Source organism: Cuculus canorus, chromosome 12 (genome assembly GCF_017976375.1).
Source record: "Cuculus canorus isolate bCucCan1 chromosome 12, bCucCan1.pri, whole genome shotgun sequence".
Lineage (NCBI taxonomy): Eukaryota > Metazoa > Chordata > Aves > Cuculiformes > Cuculidae > Cuculus > Cuculus canorus.
The window spans coordinates 6,623,766-6,643,903 of record NC_071412.1 but is presented as its reverse complement, the minus strand read 5'-3'; the positions used below and the strand labels follow the sequence as shown (position 1 = coordinate 6,643,903).

Genomic DNA, 20,138 nt, shown 5'->3' with positions numbered 1-20,138 from the left:
TTAGTAATAATCACAAGACGGTCTTTTCTGCAAATACAATAAATGTTATCCAAGAATAATTTGGAGCAATCAGTATTGATATTTATACCATGTGTGTTGATTGAAAAGCTCTTGGCTGTAATAATGGAATATGAATCTATTCAGAATGTTATGAATATCTTCTAGCATGTGCTCTAGTGGGAGCTATAAAAGTGAGTTTACTATAATTAGTAAATTTATTGTTATAAATTAAAAAGTGAAAAGAAATCAATACTATTAGCTTCAGCAGTTTAGCTAGGTTTTCTTAACCTGTTTCTTCAGGTTCTTCTGTTCATTAGGATCCACTGCTCTGTAGTATTTCCAAGTTTTTTTCAATCAGAATGTGATTATTGGAGCAGAAAATAAAGACTTTCAGAAGGACAAAAATAACCAAATCAGTAACAACATAAAAAGCAAAAAAAAAATGTAGTCAGCTGGCTAACACTGTAAGTAATATTAAACTTCACATCCTTTCTATTAAAACCATCAAACAAGAGCTGTCCTTTGTGACATGGCCTAATGAACCCAGAGCCTCTCAGGTGGAATACACTCAGTCCTCTTCAGACCTTGAATAATTAAAGGATGTATTGTACAGCCACGAGCCAGCCAGCAGGGAAGCTGAGAAGCGTATCTTTCCTTATAGCATCCCCTCCTCTCCACCTTTCACAGCTGCCTTTGTCAGACTGTTGGTTAGGCTGCTTTTACTTCCACCTGAAGTCCTGCTCTATATCATGATATTCACTCCTAAATGATCATTAGTTTACTATTTTTCATATGTGCGTGAATTTTAAGTGTTTCAGAAAGAAAATTCCTGAATAAACCTTAGACTGTTAGATAGAAAATGTAGAACTCAATATGCAGACTGCAGAGGAAACTATAGTTTGAGCATCCATAAAAAAGTACTATATGTTGTCCAGCCTATAGAAGAAAAAAACACCAACATCAATGCAATATAAGAATTCTGCTAGTGGCATCACACTAGTATTCTTCACACACACATCCTTTGTTCATTCGACGAATCTTCTTCTGTAGAACTATTTTTTTGGGCTAGCAAGAGTCCAAGAGATCAGATGTATCCGCTTGACACATCTGATGAGGAGAAAAGGACTCCTACAGACTCACATTTGTAGGAACAGAACTTTTAGAGTGCACACAAATATTAGTGGTTTTTTCTGATTCAAACTCTTGCTTGTCTGATAATTCACAATGTTTAACCAGCATTCACATCAAAGTTCTCATCCTACTACACTGCAAATACACATATTTTTGGATCCCAGCTATTAGACAAACAAGTTAGCATAAATTGCTATTAAGTTCAATCTTCTAAGACCAGCAGCTTATTAATTTTCATTAAGGAAATGGGACCAGAAGAACTCTGCTTACATCATTCCGTAAGTTTTTCTGCTTCTACGCTCAGTGACATTTTAAGACTTGCAAGCTCTATTTTATTCACAAACAGTAATACTTATTTCCTTGGCAATGACAGGAAACAAAGCAATTAGATAAATCATTTTTAAAGTCAACACTAGTGTCTTAGCATAACTAAAGTTTGGCTCGCGAATATACACATCTCCAAAGCATTTGGAAATCTACAGTCCCATGTGAAAATATTAATTTATATTTAAATTGCTAACTGCTTACCCATCCTAACAAGATTAATATTAACAGTGTGACATTAATTCTCTGCTGAATTTGCGATGTAGGTCAGTTATTCATAGAGTTGCCAAACTATAGTTGGAAAATATTACTTCATCAAAGATTTAGCCTTGGTACAACAGTGAATAGCAGAGCCACATGTCCTAATATATGTCAGCCTGGCGCCACTATTGTATGCAGAACTATTTGCATATATATATATATTTCTATCACCACTCTGGTTCAAGTATCAACACACTTTCTGATGCACATCCCCCCAGCAATATGAATGTGAACAACACATTTGACTTTTCTACGGTCTCTCTTTGCAATGTGTCATTGTTATTGGCACTTTCATACATCATCTTCAGCAAGACACAAAAGGCTGACCTTCACTTACCAAATAAATGACAGAATATTGCTGCTGTGAGTTAAATCTTACAATTTAAACGTAACAGATAGTGATAATGAGATTAAAAGGAAAATATGTACCTTTCTAAAAAGAACTAGAAAATTAAATGAAGCAATGAACTGCTTAATAGCACCTGATTAACATTAATGCTGCTCCACAGATGTTGAGGTAAAATATATACATACATTCTCATAGCTTGGCAGTTTTCTTTGTTTCCTCACTGCAGCTGCAGACTGATGGCTCTAAAAGGTAAGTTTACTTCACTGTCAGGTTTAAAGTTCTATTAAGCTATGGCTGGAGATTTCATTTTCGATTTTAACAACAGTCTAGACATATGTGCATCTGAAACAGGGATAAGGAACGTTCTCTGATGAGCAAGTCAGCTGGCTATGGTTGCTATTACAGCGAGATAGTCACTCACTCTGGTGGGCTTTAAGCCCTGTAATGGAGCCCCAGACCACTTCAGGGAAAGAAAAGTACTTTTAAGGCAAAGTCTGTTTGAACATACACACGTGTGTGTGAATTAAAGTGGCAGACAGAAAAGAAATAGGACTGGTGCAGGTGACATGCCTAATAAAAACTGAATAACGATCAATGATTTTCTGCCTTTACTGGTAATTTCTTTCAAGTTGTAAAGTAAAGTTCTGATTCCAACATAACAGGGAACTTCAGTGCAGTTCTTGCTTACCTTTCACTGGACATTCAACCATAATATTTGCTCCAGTTCTTGCCACAATTGTACCTCCCACAACGGCCGAGAGACTGCTGGCTTCCACATTTGTAACATTTAACACAGAGGACAAGATGACAGGAAACTCTTTGAAATTAAAGGAATAATTAGTTTTAAAGACTTTCTTTGACTTTAAAATATACATCCTGTATTTCAATTAATCACATTTCAAACAGAACTCAGTCTGCAAAGAAGCAGACAGAAAATACAGGTGGGATAGATACAAGTAGACTCAGTTCACACCCGCTGTGGTTTTAGAGCAATGAGAGAACGTCATTGCTACTTACTAAATCAGGCAGAATTTAGCCACTGCCAACAAAATAAACTATTTCACAGTGGAGTGGGGATGAGTGTTTACATAAAAAACCAAACAAACCATGCCAGATTCTTTGGATGCTAAGGTCTCACCTGCACGCAACAGCAAAGATGTTTCCATGTCAAAACCAAAGTCATTAACAACCAGACATCTGTATGTACCGAGTTCCTTTTGGGTAGGGTTCCGAATCTGCACTTGTCCGACGGTGTCCAGGACCACCCTGCACAGCATTCATGGAGAGACAGGGGTTATACCCTGGGACAAAAACAGCTGAAACTTCTTGTGAGAGTTACAAATACAGTAGTAAAACTCCTTTTTAGGATTTCACCATTGGAGACCAGTGCATGCAGTAGCAGTTCTGCCTCATCTGCAGCGACAAATGGGGAGCACTAAGCAATACATTTATGGAAGATTTTCTTCGGCCCTTTGGAAGACAGCGAGTTTGCTACTACAAACCAGAATCCCTTGGGAGTGACAGTATGAAGAAATCAGACTATCATAATTAAAAGTATTAGGCTTGGCAAGAAATGCATCTCTCCAGAGCAAGCTTGGTTTTCAGCAGGATTGAGGAATTCAGAAGTGTATGGTCTAATCTGACTTCCAAATTACTATAAAGTTTTGTTGGGGATTTTTTTTGTTTGTTTGTTTCCTGTTTTTTTTTTTAACTATTATAATAATTAAAGCTAAAGTCTTCCATCAAAACAAGCTGGGGAAAAAGCTGAAAACAGCAGCCTGGACTTCTCCCCCTCGTTACCTTTCTCAGCAGGAAAGTTACCCGAGTTATACCATAGACTCAAGTCTAAACAAACTAACTCTGCCACTCTCCCACGCTGAGTGCACTTACCAAAGTAAGACATATACAAAAACACATTAAAAATACTCGTGTCTGAACAAAACAAGCCACCTCAATTCACGGTTCAACTATGGCCTTCTTTCACAAACCCAACCAATATCAGTGCATTTACCTCTTCACTTTTTTTCCAGATGTAATACTATTAATGTCACTGGCTTTTGAATACACACACATGTATATGGATTTGTGTATATGAAACGTTACTGTGAAAAAACCAGGAAAGAAACCTACTTTGCCAATGTATTCCTTAAGTGCAGGAATATCAGTCTGGGCTAAAACGAATTTTTATTTATGACAGATACTCCTGAAGATGCAAAGCACCACCATATCCAAAATATGAAACTATCACTTGCAACAAATTAATAGGAAATTATGCGTACTTCACAAAATAAACATAACTGGTGGGAGCTACATGGTTCCAAAAACATTTGTGCTTTTAAAAATGGCTTAGTTTTGGTGTCTTTGCTTTAATTGATAGCCCTGCAGAAGTATATTTTTCTTGGCAGTGCAGTTAATCAGTTAAGTATGTTGAGAAATATCCAAAAGCGCCTTTATCATTTCAGAATCATTTTTTTTATTACTCAAGAGCTAGCTATAATTCCAAGAGGCTCACACACAAAGTTAATGTTAATATTATCAGCTGAGCTTCTAGTTTATCAGCAGTGAATTAAAAGTATCTGAGTATAACAAACACTTGCTGTACTTGTTCATCAGATATAGTTCTCAAATGTGATGGTCACAAAGGTTCTTTATTATTTTGTATTCCACTGTTTTCAGCAGAAATATTTGTGAAGTCTAAAGTATTGAAAGAAAATCTATAAAAGATCACTCTTTCTTTTTAAGCTGAGGTTATGCAGCTACAGTTATACCTAAAGATTTACTGTTTTGAAAGATGGCGAGGGTAGCAGTGATATTTTCTCTCCTTAAAATAAGTGAGAACTAAGACTTCTTTAGAATCATAGAACGGTTTGGGTTGGAAGGGACCTTAAAGATCATCCAGTTTCAACCCTCCTGCCTTGGGGCAGGGACACCTCCCACTAGATCAGGCTGCTCAAGACCCCATTCAAGCTGGCCTTGAACACCTCAAGGGAGGGGGCAGTTCTTCTGTACCATGGCAGAAGTTTTTAATGTTTTCCCATTGCTTTTGATATATGAATGGATTCATTAGATTCCTTAATTTGAGTATATTTGAGTATATTTTCTGAGGCAGGTGAAATGATGTAGTCAGATCATACAGTTAAGACATTCAAAACACTTCACCTAGTAAAAAAAGTCAATCCTGCCACCTGGAAACAGACATACATTTGGATGTTGGTAAAGCCAAGTGACGTGAGAGACAGTTGAAAGAGAAAAAAATTTAAATCAAAAGATGGAAGGAATACTGTTCATGCTTATCTCATTTTTAGGACAATATGTTTTAATGTTGCACAGCAGGGTGGATTTTGACAGCTGAGAGTGACATAATAAGTCATTGAAAAATAAAAGAGAAGATATTTACTTACTTCTCAGAGGCTTTTAATGTCTCACCATCTTTGGTCCAAGTATATTTCACTTTACTAATGCCAGCTGTTTCACACAGTAGATTGACAGCATGAGTATTCTTGGTCAGAAAAACTGTATTTCCAATTCGTACAGTTACTGTTTTGTTGAAGGAAACTCGAGGAATTTCCTTTTGCCTCATAATAACTGGAACCTTCTGGTCCAACATTAACTTATCAACAGTTTTTGTGCTGAAACGTTCAGATTCATTCGGTGATTTGCCTGTGAGTTTTGAAGCATGTTTCTCATCCTGGCCCCCCTTCCATTTTTCGGTAGTCGGTTGTGGAGGCCTAGAAAATTCAGCTACTAACTGATAAATGACCTGGGATGCCAAGTCATCGTTGACTTCTCCAGTTTCAATGAGCTGACTCATGTTCCTTATCAGTTCTTCAAACTGCACAGTGTCCATGCTGTAGGCGCTTTGGAGAACTGCTGCTTCCAGTCGTTTATTCTTGAATTCATGAGAGCTGAAGTCTTCTGCTGAATTACTTCCAAAGGTTTCAAGATTTCGTAGAAATGGTTGATCATTTATTTGCCTGTCACCCAGATAGAGCTCATTCTTTTTACTCCACATTTGCCACATTTTGCTCATTTTATGCCATTTGGCCCCAAAGCTGTTGGCCTCATTGTGATCTGTGTTACTGGTCTCACTGGTGTGTGTTCTAAGATTCGGCGGTTCTATCAATCTATTGTCAGTACCAATGAGTTTGAGTACAAACGTTTCATGCACAGAGCCTGCAATGCACCGGTACACACCAATATCAGTAGCTTCAAGACTATGTATTTTCAGTGATCCTGACTTAGTGATGCCAAGTCTTTTGGAGTTTTGCAAGTGTTGTCCATCCTTCTCCCACCGGATAAGTGATTTCTGGAACCTTCGTACAGGGCACTTAATTACAACAGATGTTTTTGGAAGTAAGTAGGCTCGGCTTCCTATGGTAAAATTAATGCGTTTCTCTCGTCTTGTCTGAATATAAACTCGGTGAATACTGACAATCTGAGGTCCATGAGCAGAATACTTTTCTGGAAGCTTTGGTTTAATCTCTGAAAGAAAACAAAGTGTTGAGAAGTATCTAATCATTGGCACTCATGCTTACAAAATCTGCTTTTCACAGAATGCTTGACAGAGCCTTTCCTGACTTTGTTCAAGTCAGATTGCAACATGCTGAGCTTTTATCCGAGTCACAAAAATGCAGAAATATGAACAACATGAGATTGTAACATTCCCTTGCTCCAGCCAAGAATTCTATTGCTGCTTCCTCAGTTCTTCTAGCAATCGAAAGGTAGAGGCAACATATACCCATTACAAACAATGGAAATGGTGAACATATACATAAACATACATATAAAGAGGTTGTTACATAATAGGTTAATTCATATTATTTATAATCCTATAATGGTTATATTTCCTATGTATTTCCTGTTGCTGCCTAAGAAACGCTAGGCATGACCGGAATGGAAAAAGTGAATCAAAAAATCTGAACGTATTCTCATTTTCCCCACATTTGAGCACTGTTGAGTCAAGAATGACCTAAATAAAACAAAACCTATCCAAAAAGTAAGGTCCCCTTTGACTGTTATTTAAATCGTTGGCTGGCCATGCTGCTTGTCTGATTGAGCCAAGCCAAACTGATAGCAACGCAGGTGGTGAAAGAAACAGTCAATGAAGACACAGTACATGCGACAAGCAAAGCCACCAAGTAATCATTGGCTGAGGGTAATTTCTTTGGGTTGAAAGATGAGTTGCTCACTGTGTTGTGCCAGGAAAAGCAGGGAGGGAAGGGAGGAAAGAGACAAGTCAAAATTTTGAGAGGTTGAACATAATAATCAGATTAATTGACAAAAGCAGACAATAACTGCATGAAGCGTCATGCAGACTGGGTTTGGAGACACTGGGTATTACGAAGCTCCTCCTGCGTTGTATTGCAGGCGCTTGGATGCTGGAAGGTTTCTAGGGAACTGTCTGAATGAGTATCACCCCAGGCAGGCTTTCCCAGCAGTGGCTGGACAGAAACACTGGAGACAACAGGAGAGTGACTGCTATGTTTGGGATACTGCAGTGTTGACTTACTAATGGCAACTACTGTGCCCCACTTTGATCGGTAGAAATAATTATCCTAAGAAAACACGCAGTAAGTGAGAAACAAAGCGCTGTAGGAGGTGTGGAGGAAGGGCATGCACCCCCTAAGTTCATGCTATGCAAGATGAAATTGGCCAGCTGGGAAGAGTCGGGAAACACTGCGCTGGTCCAATTGTGTTTGGCGACCCAGCCTTTTGGTATGTGACAGAGAAACAACTTGGAGCCCGCAGAATGAGTTGATGAGTCAGAAAACGGACACACAAATCAAAATGCTCCTCAGCACGCCCGAGTCTGAAATCATTACCATTATTGCATTTGGTAGGTACATAAATAAAATGACAACTACGCTGATGGCACACAAATGATATTTGAAAAACTGCGTGCTTCTTATATACATATGCTTCAAATATGCTGTGAAGAAATAGGTGAAAAGCTAAATGCTTCAAGCATTCAATAAGTGTGTACACTATAGGAACTACACCCTAGAGTGCATTCTTATGCTTATAAAACAAAATGGTTATTTTCAATGTTTTGGGTAATGAGTTCAGACCTGTGGGGATATCATGGTTTCATAATTACACAGCTTTTAAATCAGCATTCGTTATCCAGATACACGGTTCCCCTCAACCATTTCACATGGTACAACAAATAAATTGCTTTAGGCACTCAGTTTACTAAAATTATTAAAGTAGCGTCCTGGTTTTAATAATTTATTGGGCCCCAAATATTTATTTTTAGGGAAGTGTTCCAGTATTGAATCTTCCATTTCCAAAATCCAACTTACAGGCACAGTAAGTGTAACTTTAAACACACAAATTAAAATACTTCAGGCTGTGCTCTGTTTACACGAGTTATTCCAAGATTGAATTAAACTCAGTGCATACTTATAAATATGTTAACAAGTCTCATCCATTTCATTTTTCAAAAATGAAAGACCACTAACTCTCATTAGCAGCTCCACACTAAAGGGTGTGTATATTTTTACTGGTGAGTGGCAAGCAAGGCTAGGAGTGAAACAAAGTTCAGAGTTGTGGATGGCAAGGCCATATAAATATATAAGGTCATATATGAGACCACATAAGTACCTATTTTCTAGATCCTTAGTACCATCCAATCGTGCAGCTGCAGAGGTAACAGACTGTTTAGAAGAGGGCTTTTTTCTACAAAGTAAATTTTGCATAAGGATTAGATTGTACTGGAGCCACCGGATCTCACTATCACCTGCTACGAATCCATCTGTGTCTCTGACCTCTAATGGTCCTCCACAGCTTAGGTGGGCAGGAGGTTCTGGTGACCTCAAGGCTAGACTGTTATTTCCTATTTCTCAGAGCCCACAGTCAGGAATGTTTCTGATTTAATAAGGCTTATTAAGTAGAAAACAGCTATGATTACTAGTCCCAAAGTAAATGGTTAAGTCTAAAAAGCATCAGCACTGTCATGAGACAGCAAAATAGAAGGACCTCATTGGAGCCACAGCAGCATAATCTTGAGCACGCCATTCAGAAACACTGCTCCTGAAGGCGATAACCCCTAACAGCACGTGCCATGCATCACACCACTCTTCACAGAGTCCACCTCGCTTTGTAGGTAGCTGTCTGCCCATCCTAGGGCTGTGCTATGTTCCTGCCTTCTATTCACTCCCCTTTTCAAAGCAGCATGACTCCATGGCTGCAGGAGAGGGCGATGCCTCCTGCACGTTCCTGTGAATCCAAAACCTGCGGCTGCCACTGCCTTGACTCCTTCTGCAAAATCCAAAATGGAACTATGGGTACAGATACGTGTCACGACTCCCACTGTCCTCTGTTGCATGGCTGAGGAATTACCAGGCAGATCCGAGCTGGAAGGGCTCCCCTGTTTCAAACTGTTGTGCAGATGAGGGAGAGGACAGTGATTCTCTTCTATGACTCTGATCTGCACCCACTCAGTACAATCGCGTTCCCTCTGCAGTCCACTGTCCTGCCTTCTTGACACTGTAGTAGAGCTGACAACGTAATTTTAATATCAGTCTGTGCTAAGCAATTTGCAAACCAACTGCACTGCCATTCAACTATCCACAATTAATTAAATTCAGATAGATATGCAGCTCAAAATATTTTATTAAACCCTATGCCAAGGACATTCCTGAAAGTCCACAGGGCTTTATTTAAGTGGAGTTTTGAACCTCAGGATTTTGGCATGTTAATCTCAAATGCAGGCCAGGAAAAGAAGTTTCATATTATGTATGAATCAGTAATTATTCTATTTCTTATTTTGTTTTGTGAATAATTTTTAAAGCAAAGTTTCAAAATGCTTTAAGTACCTATTTCTTGATAGCACTATGAACTGGGTCAAATCATGTCTATCTCTGTGGTCTGTGATCAAAACCAAATCATTAATGAAAGCTTTTGATTTTCCCTCCACCTCAAAACTAAAATCTTTCTTTTTTTCCCCTTTCTTTCCAGTGCCCTGCTCCCCAAATCTGCAAACTAATACCCTCCCATATAAAGGAAGGAGAGCAAAGTTGCAGACTTAAGGAGACTGCATTTAGAATTGCCTGTTCGAAATTACTGCATGCAGGGTCTTCCCATAGGTGTTACACATACACAACTAGTGCAGCTACCCTCAGTATCATAACCCACTTGTGCCCTAATTGTGCAATTCCTGTAGACAGCTTTTTCTGGAAAGGTTTCTATATAGACAGTAATAAAATATTGGACTTTTGAAGAGTGTTTGTATTGTCATCCCTTCTTGCAAAGCTCATGAGACTGTGATCCTCATTTGCACAAAGGAAGATAGAAATTATACCTAAAGTTATCACTGGCACAGAGTTTCAGGGTTTGAATTCCACCATGCTAAGCGAAATGTCCAGTGTAATACAAATGTACAGTAAAAAGACAAGCCAGAAGTGGATTCTTATCTTTTCTAATGTCCTTTGTAATTTATACTGAATTTAAGGATTTTTTCCCCCCCGATCCCAGCTGGGATAGCGTAAAGGATAAAGGAAAAATCAGATCAAATGTAGGTAAGTATTAGGGTGAGAAGTATCTACCACTGAAGTGCATTCAAAAACTACAATAGTCTTTATTTCTGACTGGCAGAAAAACATTTTTAAACAATGCACTTATTACTGGTCTGGTAATCATGACACTCAATTTATGCCAGATTAGTAACGTGAAAGTATAGAGAAATGAGTGAATGAACCTCTATACAGATTTTTCTTTATAAATAAATCATTCCAAATCAGCACGAAACTATATAAAACAACATACTTACTGTTGCAGGCATTCATCTGACAAGACCTTACAAGCAGTGAAGGAGACAGACCACTACACATTGATCCGTTTAATGTGACATATTGGCCCTTTGCTGTTAGGTTTTGGCAGGCAACTTTCCTTCTCTGGATTCCAACACCACAGCTTACTGAGCACTGCGAAAGAAAGGACACAGTCAAGCTACAATTGTGTCCCAGGCCACACACGCTAGTTTTAAACTACACTATGTTGTGTTGGTTTTCTTTTTTCTTTCTGAGTCAGAGTGCATAAACTCTAGCCCACATGAAACTTTTTGTTATCCAGACATTAAACTCTTTCCACTTTTCCAGGCAATAAGAATATAAAACAGATAATTTTCTCCAGCAAGCAACTCCGAAACCATTAAAATAACAGGACAGTATTTCTTTATGTCCAATGATGGGCAGAACATATCAATGAGATCTAGTATCTAATAGAAACAATTCAGCACATTCCAAACAGCCTCTGGATTCTCTCTCCTAGTTTGCATTGCGTGAACCTTTAATTGCAGCATTCAAATTCACTTTTACAAATCGTTTTTGAAAAGCAAGTGGCAGCAAGCTTGCATTAAAAGCACAAAGAAAAGAGGCCATATTCCAGAATAATGCAAAGACTAAATTTTTGGAAGCCATACTATGAAACAACTGATAGCTAAACCTGTCTGGTAGAGTACATGTAATGTGGTACAGCCTGCCCTTCAGCAACTGAAATATAAGTCAGGAAGGGGGATGCGATCATTCTGGTTGTAGGCAGGGATGCACACCAACCTTACGCACAGTTTAGTCCAGCTACATGCCTTGCAAAACCTTCAGCTACCCTGGGAATTTATTGCCCCAAACATCTTATCCACCCAAGCAGAAATCTTTAGAGCTCATGTTGTATCTGATGGTTTTAATTCACCCTTTTTGGGGGCTGCTTACCTGGGACCATTCTCCTATAACGAGCTGAGGAGGACAATCAACTTTTGCACAGGGTTTACTAGTTGGCAATTTAGGTTCCTGGCAGGTGTCATCAGAATGTTTCAGGAAACTTCCATCTGTCAACAGCTGCTTACAGTATACTTTGCGGGTCTGAATCCCTCCTCCGCAAGTACGTGAACACTATAGAGAAGAAGAGAACACAGCACGGACATCTGTGCTCACCCATCACACTTGTTTTACACAAACACTGCAAATTTTGCTCCCCAGTTATGGTCTCTTGAATAATGGCATTTACTTTTAATTAAAAAAGCAAATATCTTGTGGAATATTCTTCCGTTAAAAACGTTCAGCTAATATATCTGAGATGATGAGAACCTAACTACTAAGTTAAAAAAAATCACACCACCTGAATGCAATTAAGTAGCAGAGAAAGTAGTAGAAACCCATGCATCTTACAGGTAGATCTGCCTCTGTCTCACATCAGTTAATGGTGGGAGTTGAGGGAACTTTCTCCTTGAGACAAAAAAACGAAGCAATGTCTCCGACAGCAGGTTACTGTGTTTGCAGAGCACAGAAAAAGAGGTGATGTGTGGACTAACTGGTATCATCCAGCCTACTGAAACCTTGAAAAGGACTTTCCACCTCAGCCTGTGACTACCCATTAGCACAGTAGTCAAAAGTAGTATTTTTGACCCTGGATTATTTTGTTCTAAATAAATTAGTTGAAACACTTAGATATCAAAGTTTAGGTGCTACCTTCCATGTTATTCCAGCTAGAGAGTTTGAAATACCTAATCAGAGAAACACATTTCAACTATTTCTGTAACCCAGTCGTACCTGTTGCCATTCCTCAACATGCCAAACAGGGGGACAATCAATCTGGTTACAAGCTTGTAAAGAATGAGGCTTTTTGTCTTTGCAGTCTCCAGCAGCAACAGTAGATCCCCCCGGCTGCTGGCAGGACACATCTCTCGTCTGTATCCCAACCCCACATGTAGCCGAGCAACGTCTCCAGGGGCCGCTTTGCCACCTATTCCAACAACACAGCCAAAAGCCCACATTTTAGCAGCTCACTTCAGACTGGGGAAGAAGCAATCACACCAAACGGATCACAGCAGAAAGAAACCGAAGGCATAGTTATTGACACATGGCTAAAGCATCCCTTTGGTTTGGCAGTAATGCAAAATTATACACTAGATTTATAAAATTTACAGGTAACAAGGAAATTCAGAAATTACTAATAATGAAGTAATAAAGAGTAATTTCCAGACAAATTCAACTCCAGCATTTACTTTCAGAATCTTTCTCATAAAAAAACCCAGCCTGTTGGCAACCTGCTAACATTTCTGTTTATAAATGTAAATATGTAAATAGATCTTTCTTACATTTACAAAACTTCCTTTAAATGTGTATATGTTTTTGATAAAACATCCTTTTCCTGTAAACTTCTCTACATTTTGCAAGATGAGGTTTCTGCAAATATGTAGAAACAATATGCAAAAGGATCAGTGATGCCAGAGATCAAAAGTGGGTAAATATGGTAGCACATGTCAAAATTTCACATGTCCCTTTCAAGTAACCAAATGAGCTTGGTTTTCTTGGATTTAGATTGGGTTTGTTCTTTTCCTGGGATCTCCAAATAAACATAGGAAGCCACAAGAACTATGTGCAGCTACTAAAGAAGCACAAAAATGAATCATAATTTCATAATTTCACTGTTTTTAATTCAGTAAGGATAGAAAGTAAATATGCTCTGTGGTTTTATTTTTGTAACACTGCTTTAAAATTTTCCTTGTACCACTAGAAGAGTTAAAGCTGGTTTTCCAACTCCGACAAATATCTACATAGAATAATTTCGGAAAATGTTCCCCATTAGCGAGAAGTGGAAAGTGCAAGAGGAGTGAACAAGACTACCAAAAAAAACCCAACCCAAAACCTTGTTAAAGACAAAAGTAGTGAAATTTCACCGCAAAGCAAGCCCACAGTCCTGCAATCTGAACCCTTTCTAAGAAAGCCAATGTTTATTACAGTCATATTAACCATTTCTTTGCCACAATATGATTTCATTATTGCAGTGTACCTTGGAGGGCAAAGCTTCATATTGCAAGTACGAGTCATTGGTGGTGGTCTCTTAGAATTGTCACACAGGGTTTCATTGACGGCTTGTTTTGTCTCTACATGCAGACACATTGCAATGGCTTCTTGTGTTCCTGAATTAAAAAAGAAAACCATCAGGAAACACTGAAGATGGAAGAGATTTCCGTAAAGCCTACTCTTGATTAACACTCAGTAAAAAGGCTCTAAAGACTGAATTAGATAGTAGGCTTAAAAGTAACATCTCAAGTGAAAAGGAACACAGAGATCGTTTATATATTTAATGCTTAAAAGATATCTGTGAATTACATCTAGCTCTTCTGTGATATTTCAAAGGCTTCATTTGGCATTCTATCTGTCAAAACCAACAGAAAACAGGCTTCTCTGTCTTTCCACCGTCAGATGGTACATCTGCCTGGTTCTGTAACGGTCCCAAACTAACTACAGGTTTCATTGTCAAAATTAGGGTGAAAGTGATTCCTTCACCTTACTTTGACTTTAAGGAGCTACAGAGCAGCAAAAAAAAAATGTAATAAGAAATTGCAGAAAACGTGCAAGTCTGACTAAACACACAACCTTTCTTGTAAGGGCTAAGAGGTGCAATAGTTTTGCTGAAGGCAGCATTTCTGACCTAGCCTACAGATTTCCTCACTCGTGACCATTCTTGGCACCTTCTGATCTGCAGCTCTTGCTACCTGGATCTTATTACTGAGGCATGAAAGATTACTAATACTCAAATTTCTATGAGTCAAAATGAAATGTAATATAAGTTTGCTTTAGAACAAGTCAGTTTAGCAAAAACACATCTTGTGAACTACTTTTACTTTAAACCTATGTAATTATCCAATTTTATGTATCATACTTTTTAGTATGAAAGCCTCGCTGAATTTCAAATCACTCACATATACCTGAAAGACAAGATGGTTTGAGATGTGCTTGGGGGATTCTGTGTATCTGGGATATTCTACATATGCGATACTAACGTTCATAAACCTGTAGAATAAAAAGTACTGAAATAATAAAATATCTATTTTATTGCATCCAAGTAAAAATACCTTTTGAAGAGTCACAGTCTAAAAGATTTAAAGCCAGTTCCCTCCCATCTTTCACTTATCTCCAGTGATTTTATAAAGGTACAAGCTTGTTTTCAGTAGCAGGTTGTATTTCTTTTCTTAAGAAAAATTTCTGGGGTTCAAAAGGGAGTTGCTTTTTTAACTAGAAACCTTCATTAACCACTACATGGTATCACTTATGACATTGCTCCAAAGCATCACCAATATTGTTACACAAAAGCTATTACAACTATACACGACAACTGGTTTCTTGGCACTGTCGATCATCAGCCATTCCAATTTCGGTGAGCCTGATGAAATACCCTACACTCAAAGTTTTGTCTCCATGTCAATGGTCCATCTTTGTCTCATTTATAACACATACATGAGCAATGACATTCTTTTCATAAAGCAAAGCTGTTCCTTCCATCTATAAACAATTCTGATGCAGTCCAGCGTATCAGGCAGCTCCGGCCACAATCCCTCTTTGTGACACTTGAACCAGTCCAACTATTTCAGACGCTTCAGCAGGAATAGACCAGCAGAGATTTTTTTACCACAACGTAGATTCCAGTTTCTTCCAGGCTCTCTGGTACAACCCTACATCCCCCCTGGGACTCATCCAGAAAGACCTTGTTATCTGAATGTTTTGACTACATCTATAAAGTGATGAGTTTTATAGAAAAGAAGACCTGACCTTAAACACGATTGACAATCTATTCAGTTCTCTCACATCAAAGTATTGATAATCACATTAACATAGAGCACACATATTGAGTAAAATGTATTTTATTAGCAGGGACGAGAAGAATAATTCACTTTATCAGTGAATATCATTACTATAATGCAGACATTAAAGTGTCCAAAAATAAATCAGTAAATAAACATGGTTTCTAGAACTCTACTATTCCAGACTGACAACTAAGTCAATGGAATGTTTTCTGGCCAACTGATCCCCATGTATTTGTTTAACAGGAGCAGCTTCCCTGCCCCCTATGTAGGAAACGCACATCTGACTGTCTACAGGAGAGAAATAAAGACTTAGAAATTGTGTTCTGGCAGAAGCAGAATGATGTTACCAGACAATCAATCAAGTACATATCAAGCATCCACATAGTGTCTGGTTTAGGTAAAAATCTACCCTATGCTCTCCACCTTCAGTCTCACTGACCTCACTGTGCTCCTGTGGGAAAACGATGCTCAGGGGTGATGCTGCTCTGGAACAGGTTGCAATAAGTAATACCTTCTTAATATCTCACATAAAGGAGGGGAATTAAATGAAATTCCTTTCAGACCATCTAAGTCGGCAATAAACCCATGGGAACTTTTTATCTCAGTGTCATAAAAATTAAACTGGCCAGCCACATGAACAAAAAGCTTGTCATACCTGGTGATGGTTTTTGACTGCAGCTTGCCACCTGGAGTTCATTAAATCATTTCTGCCCTGCAGTATGACCTACCCAGCTTTAATTGTGTTACCAGAACAAATGTCGATACGCGGTGTATCTTTCTTTTGACTTAACTACAGCGCACAAAATGCAGTAGTGATTCCTCCTCACAGGGGCCTTATTGAAAGAAAAACAGCACCAGGATTTGATGCTTTAAGTACAAAACAGATATAAAGAGTTGCTAAAACATACCACACGCCCCTCCCTGTTCCTTGGTTCTCAGTTCAAGGAATAAATAACTACACTTAGCTGATGCAGCATTCGCTTGAACTTAACTGTCAAAATGTCTTGACATTTGATCAGGTTTCTCACCCCAAACTATAATTTTACATCAGTTTGTAACTTTAGTCACTGATAAATTTCTTATTCTATATCAATTGGAAAAAGGAAAAATCTATTATTCAAACAAGCGCAGTTTTATATTTCTTGGCTTATAATATAAACACAGTAGATAATTTAACTAAAACATTATGTATGCAGCAGGGAGTATTAAGTATTTTTACAGTAATCTGATGCCCTATTGTAGTAATTATCCTACTATTCAGTGAAATTGAATATTTTCTATTTTAGCCCAGCATTCAAACCACATACATTTACATTCTTCTACAAGCTTTTCTGTGCAGTGAAATACACAGTACATGAAGCCGTGTTAAAAGATCAGAATGTCTGAAAGAAGCTCAGACTTTTTCTCTCTGCCTTTCATAGACTAAAAAGAAAATAGGGATGGAAAGTTGCTGTGCAAATGGTTAGAGGACAAATCTCTTCTCTTTGCCTGGAGGAGGAAGCACACTCATTTATCTCTATCAGATAGTCTCAGTTTGGTGACTGCTTAAAAATCTGTACTATCTTATGTACTGAAAACAACTCAGAAGAAATTCCCAAGCCCTGCACATGCTTAAGCCTCTTCGTAAATCTATTGAAACCAGCAAGGTTATTTATACTCGTTCTGTAAAAGAGTAAACAGTCTCTGTAGTTAATGAAACTCATCACAGGAGCAGCCAGTTACAAAATTGCTTACACCAGTCTTGCAAATGCTCTCAATTTTATTTGCGAGCCTCACACGGTCATTGTTTTTCTTAAGACCCCTTAAATTTGGCTGGAATCCACTGATTTTTCTAAGAATCTCAGGTTTCTTATAAATAAAATAGCAAACTTTTAGCCATTATGGTCCAGACAAAAACACAACTTGACTACACTCTAAAGCTTCCAAAGCCACAGCTTATAGAGGAAACAAAGGGAAATATATACTTATTTATTCTTTTTATTTATTTTTATTTATTCATTATTTTTAAGCCTATGTAATGATTTTAAGGGACCTGGATCATAATTTTTGAAGCACAGGGAAAATAAATAATAATTGCACTGAATTACCAACATCTTCCTCTTGCAATATTGAAACAGGGGAAATGTTCAGTTATTTTTATAAATGGAAAACATAGCTTTAAAAGACTGAAGAGTAGTTAAATGATTGACAACACTAAGGAAATACTACAGATTACAAGAAAAAACATTTCTTGTCCTTAGGCATACTCTTTATTCTGGTAACAACTATTCTCATTGACAATATTATGAAAATTAAACTTATGTTGGGGGATTTTGCATCAGGGCCAAAGTTCTTCAGAGTGATAAAAAAAAACCAAAAAACCAAACAAACCCAAATCTACCATTCTGGGAAAATGAGGGCAAATCCTGCAATCCCCAAGCACTCAGTTGGCTTATTTTCAGTTTGGGATTTCTTCAGGCACTGAAGACAAAATACATCTTTAGCTTTCAGTATGGTTACAGTTTCCTATGGACGTTAAAGGTGATATCTGCCTCATGACAAATTAGCCTGGACAACTTTTACTTGCACTCATGGAAAGACTGACAAAACCAGTATTAATTATGCTAACAGGCATAACACAAAGTAGCAGTCTTCAAAAGCAGGAAGTTTTCTGGCACCCAATAGGTTGCATGACAAGCCACACAGATTTGGTGCAGAAAGCACACAAACTAACCAAAGAAAGACTCATGTTACTAATGCTCCAGAAGCTGCTGAATACCATGACCTGGATGACATTTGAATGCTGCCTTGCAAATAGGTCTCCCTCTGTAATTCTAATACTTCAAAACCAATATTTCCATCTGCATTTTTACGTCTGCTTTGGAGAGGAACCAGAAGAGTTTTAATTCAAATTCTAGTCTGTATGAGGATTTAAAAAAAAGGTGCAAGTGGCAAACCCTGAAACAAAGATTCAGCCCTTGCTCAAACAGTGGCTATAAAGCTTCCATCTTCCTTAGACCCTGCAAACTTTTCCCTCATTCACAGAGAGTCAAGCTCTAAGAAATGGGGGTGGGGAGTCCAAGGATACAGAAATCCACAGGCATTTATTTTAATAGCCACTGCTAGATACATGCATGCTAGACAAAAAGTAGATAATATGATTTACATTACGCTAGGATATTCCAAATTCAGACATTTATTTCATGTAACTAAAGAGTTCATCTAATTGAAATGAGATTTGAACGTAAAACTTAGCAGAAACGGATCAGCTCCTTTGAACTACACAATGGAAAAATAGTAGACAGTGAGATCATTAGTTAGTACATTGCAATAAGCTGGAAACAGCAGAGATGTCTGGTTCCCTTAAAACTATTTATCGGCAGGTAATTTTTGGTCTGCCTTTGCCAAGGTAGCAAGAAGACCAGAACTGATAGAAGGAAAAAATCACTGCTACTTAACTAGCAGAACAGCACAGGGACTTCTGAAACTGTTAATTGATAAAATATCCTGACAACTTCACACATTTCCCAGAGGCATCACATAAGGAAAATGTCTAGACACAGCACCAGTGATAGTACAGAACTCTCAAGAACACACAGATATTTGCATTGAGAGTTCTTTAAGTGGATCATTTCTATTGTGTATCAAACAAATTGTTACATTACTACCAACACCTGTAGAACAATTCCATGGCAGGCAACCTCACAAACTTTGGAAAGAGCCGGAAATCAACAACAGAATTTACACTCAGCTTCCTTAGGAGCAAAATTAATCTGAACATGGGATTCTGCTCATCAGTCATTTTGAAGTTCCTTCATGCTAGCAAATGAAACTACTGTCTTCAGTACAGGCTCCTTAAAGTACCATCAGCTCACACGCCAAGTGCAAGTTCATAAGTGAACATTTTCGCATGGACAAACTCACACGTGAAGCTGCAGGCAATGCAAACACGTACATGTGTAATAGCAGGCAAAGACTAGAGATTATTTCAGCCTTTGATGTCCTCAAAATTCAAAAACTTTGGAGTTTTACAACACCTCTGACAAAGTTACTGCTTAAAAAGCAGTAGTTAAGTGGATTTAAGATGACAATGAAACAATCGTACATCACAAAAATAAGCTGAGATATGAAAAAGGGAACTACAAATTTAGTAGCAATGAAAGCTTTGTTTCTGCTTTCAACACAGTTTCCTTATTTTCTAAAAACATTTCAATCATTAAAATGAAGAAACAGACATTGAGTCACAACAGCTGGCACTATCATCACACTTTCATACATACAGACTTGGATTAGCCTTCTCTACCACGCCAGTCGTAATGTCCACTGAAGATACTGGAGGGAATGGGATGCAACAGCTTTTGTGATCACATGTGCTACTATCCCTATGGATCAACCCCACCAGTAAACAGCAGTAGTAAATGGTAAAGGAGGCACTCAATCACTTACCATCCTGCTGATAACATTCTAGGTCATCCCTCCCTGCTTCTGTCTTCAAGGGGAATACTACTA

At 38.1% G+C, this 20,138-nt stretch overlaps 1 protein-coding gene across 8 annotated transcripts in view; it reads right to left on the bottom strand.

Moving 5' to 3' along the window:
* The window catches only part of ADAMTSL3 (ADAMTS like 3), a 187,558-nt gene that overhangs the window by 23,543 nt on the left and 143,877 nt on the right, over nucleotides 1-20,138 (bottom strand). For all 8 annotated transcript variants that reach the window (XM_054077304.1, XM_054077305.1, XM_054077309.1 and 5 more), the window contains 7 exons: nucleotides 13,853-13,982; nucleotides 12,610-12,802; nucleotides 11,773-11,952; nucleotides 10,836-10,989; nucleotides 5,467-6,547; nucleotides 3,204-3,331; nucleotides 2,754-2,882 (listed from right to left, as the gene is read on the bottom strand). In XM_054077304.1, coding sequence (XP_053933279.1) covers nucleotides 2,754-2,882; nucleotides 3,204-3,331; nucleotides 5,467-6,547; nucleotides 10,836-10,989; nucleotides 11,773-11,952; nucleotides 12,610-12,802; nucleotides 13,853-13,982 — 1,995 coding nt within the window. The remainder of the gene's footprint in view (nucleotides 1-2,753; nucleotides 2,883-3,203; nucleotides 3,332-5,466; nucleotides 6,548-10,835; nucleotides 10,990-11,772; nucleotides 11,953-12,609; nucleotides 12,803-13,852; nucleotides 13,983-20,138) is intronic.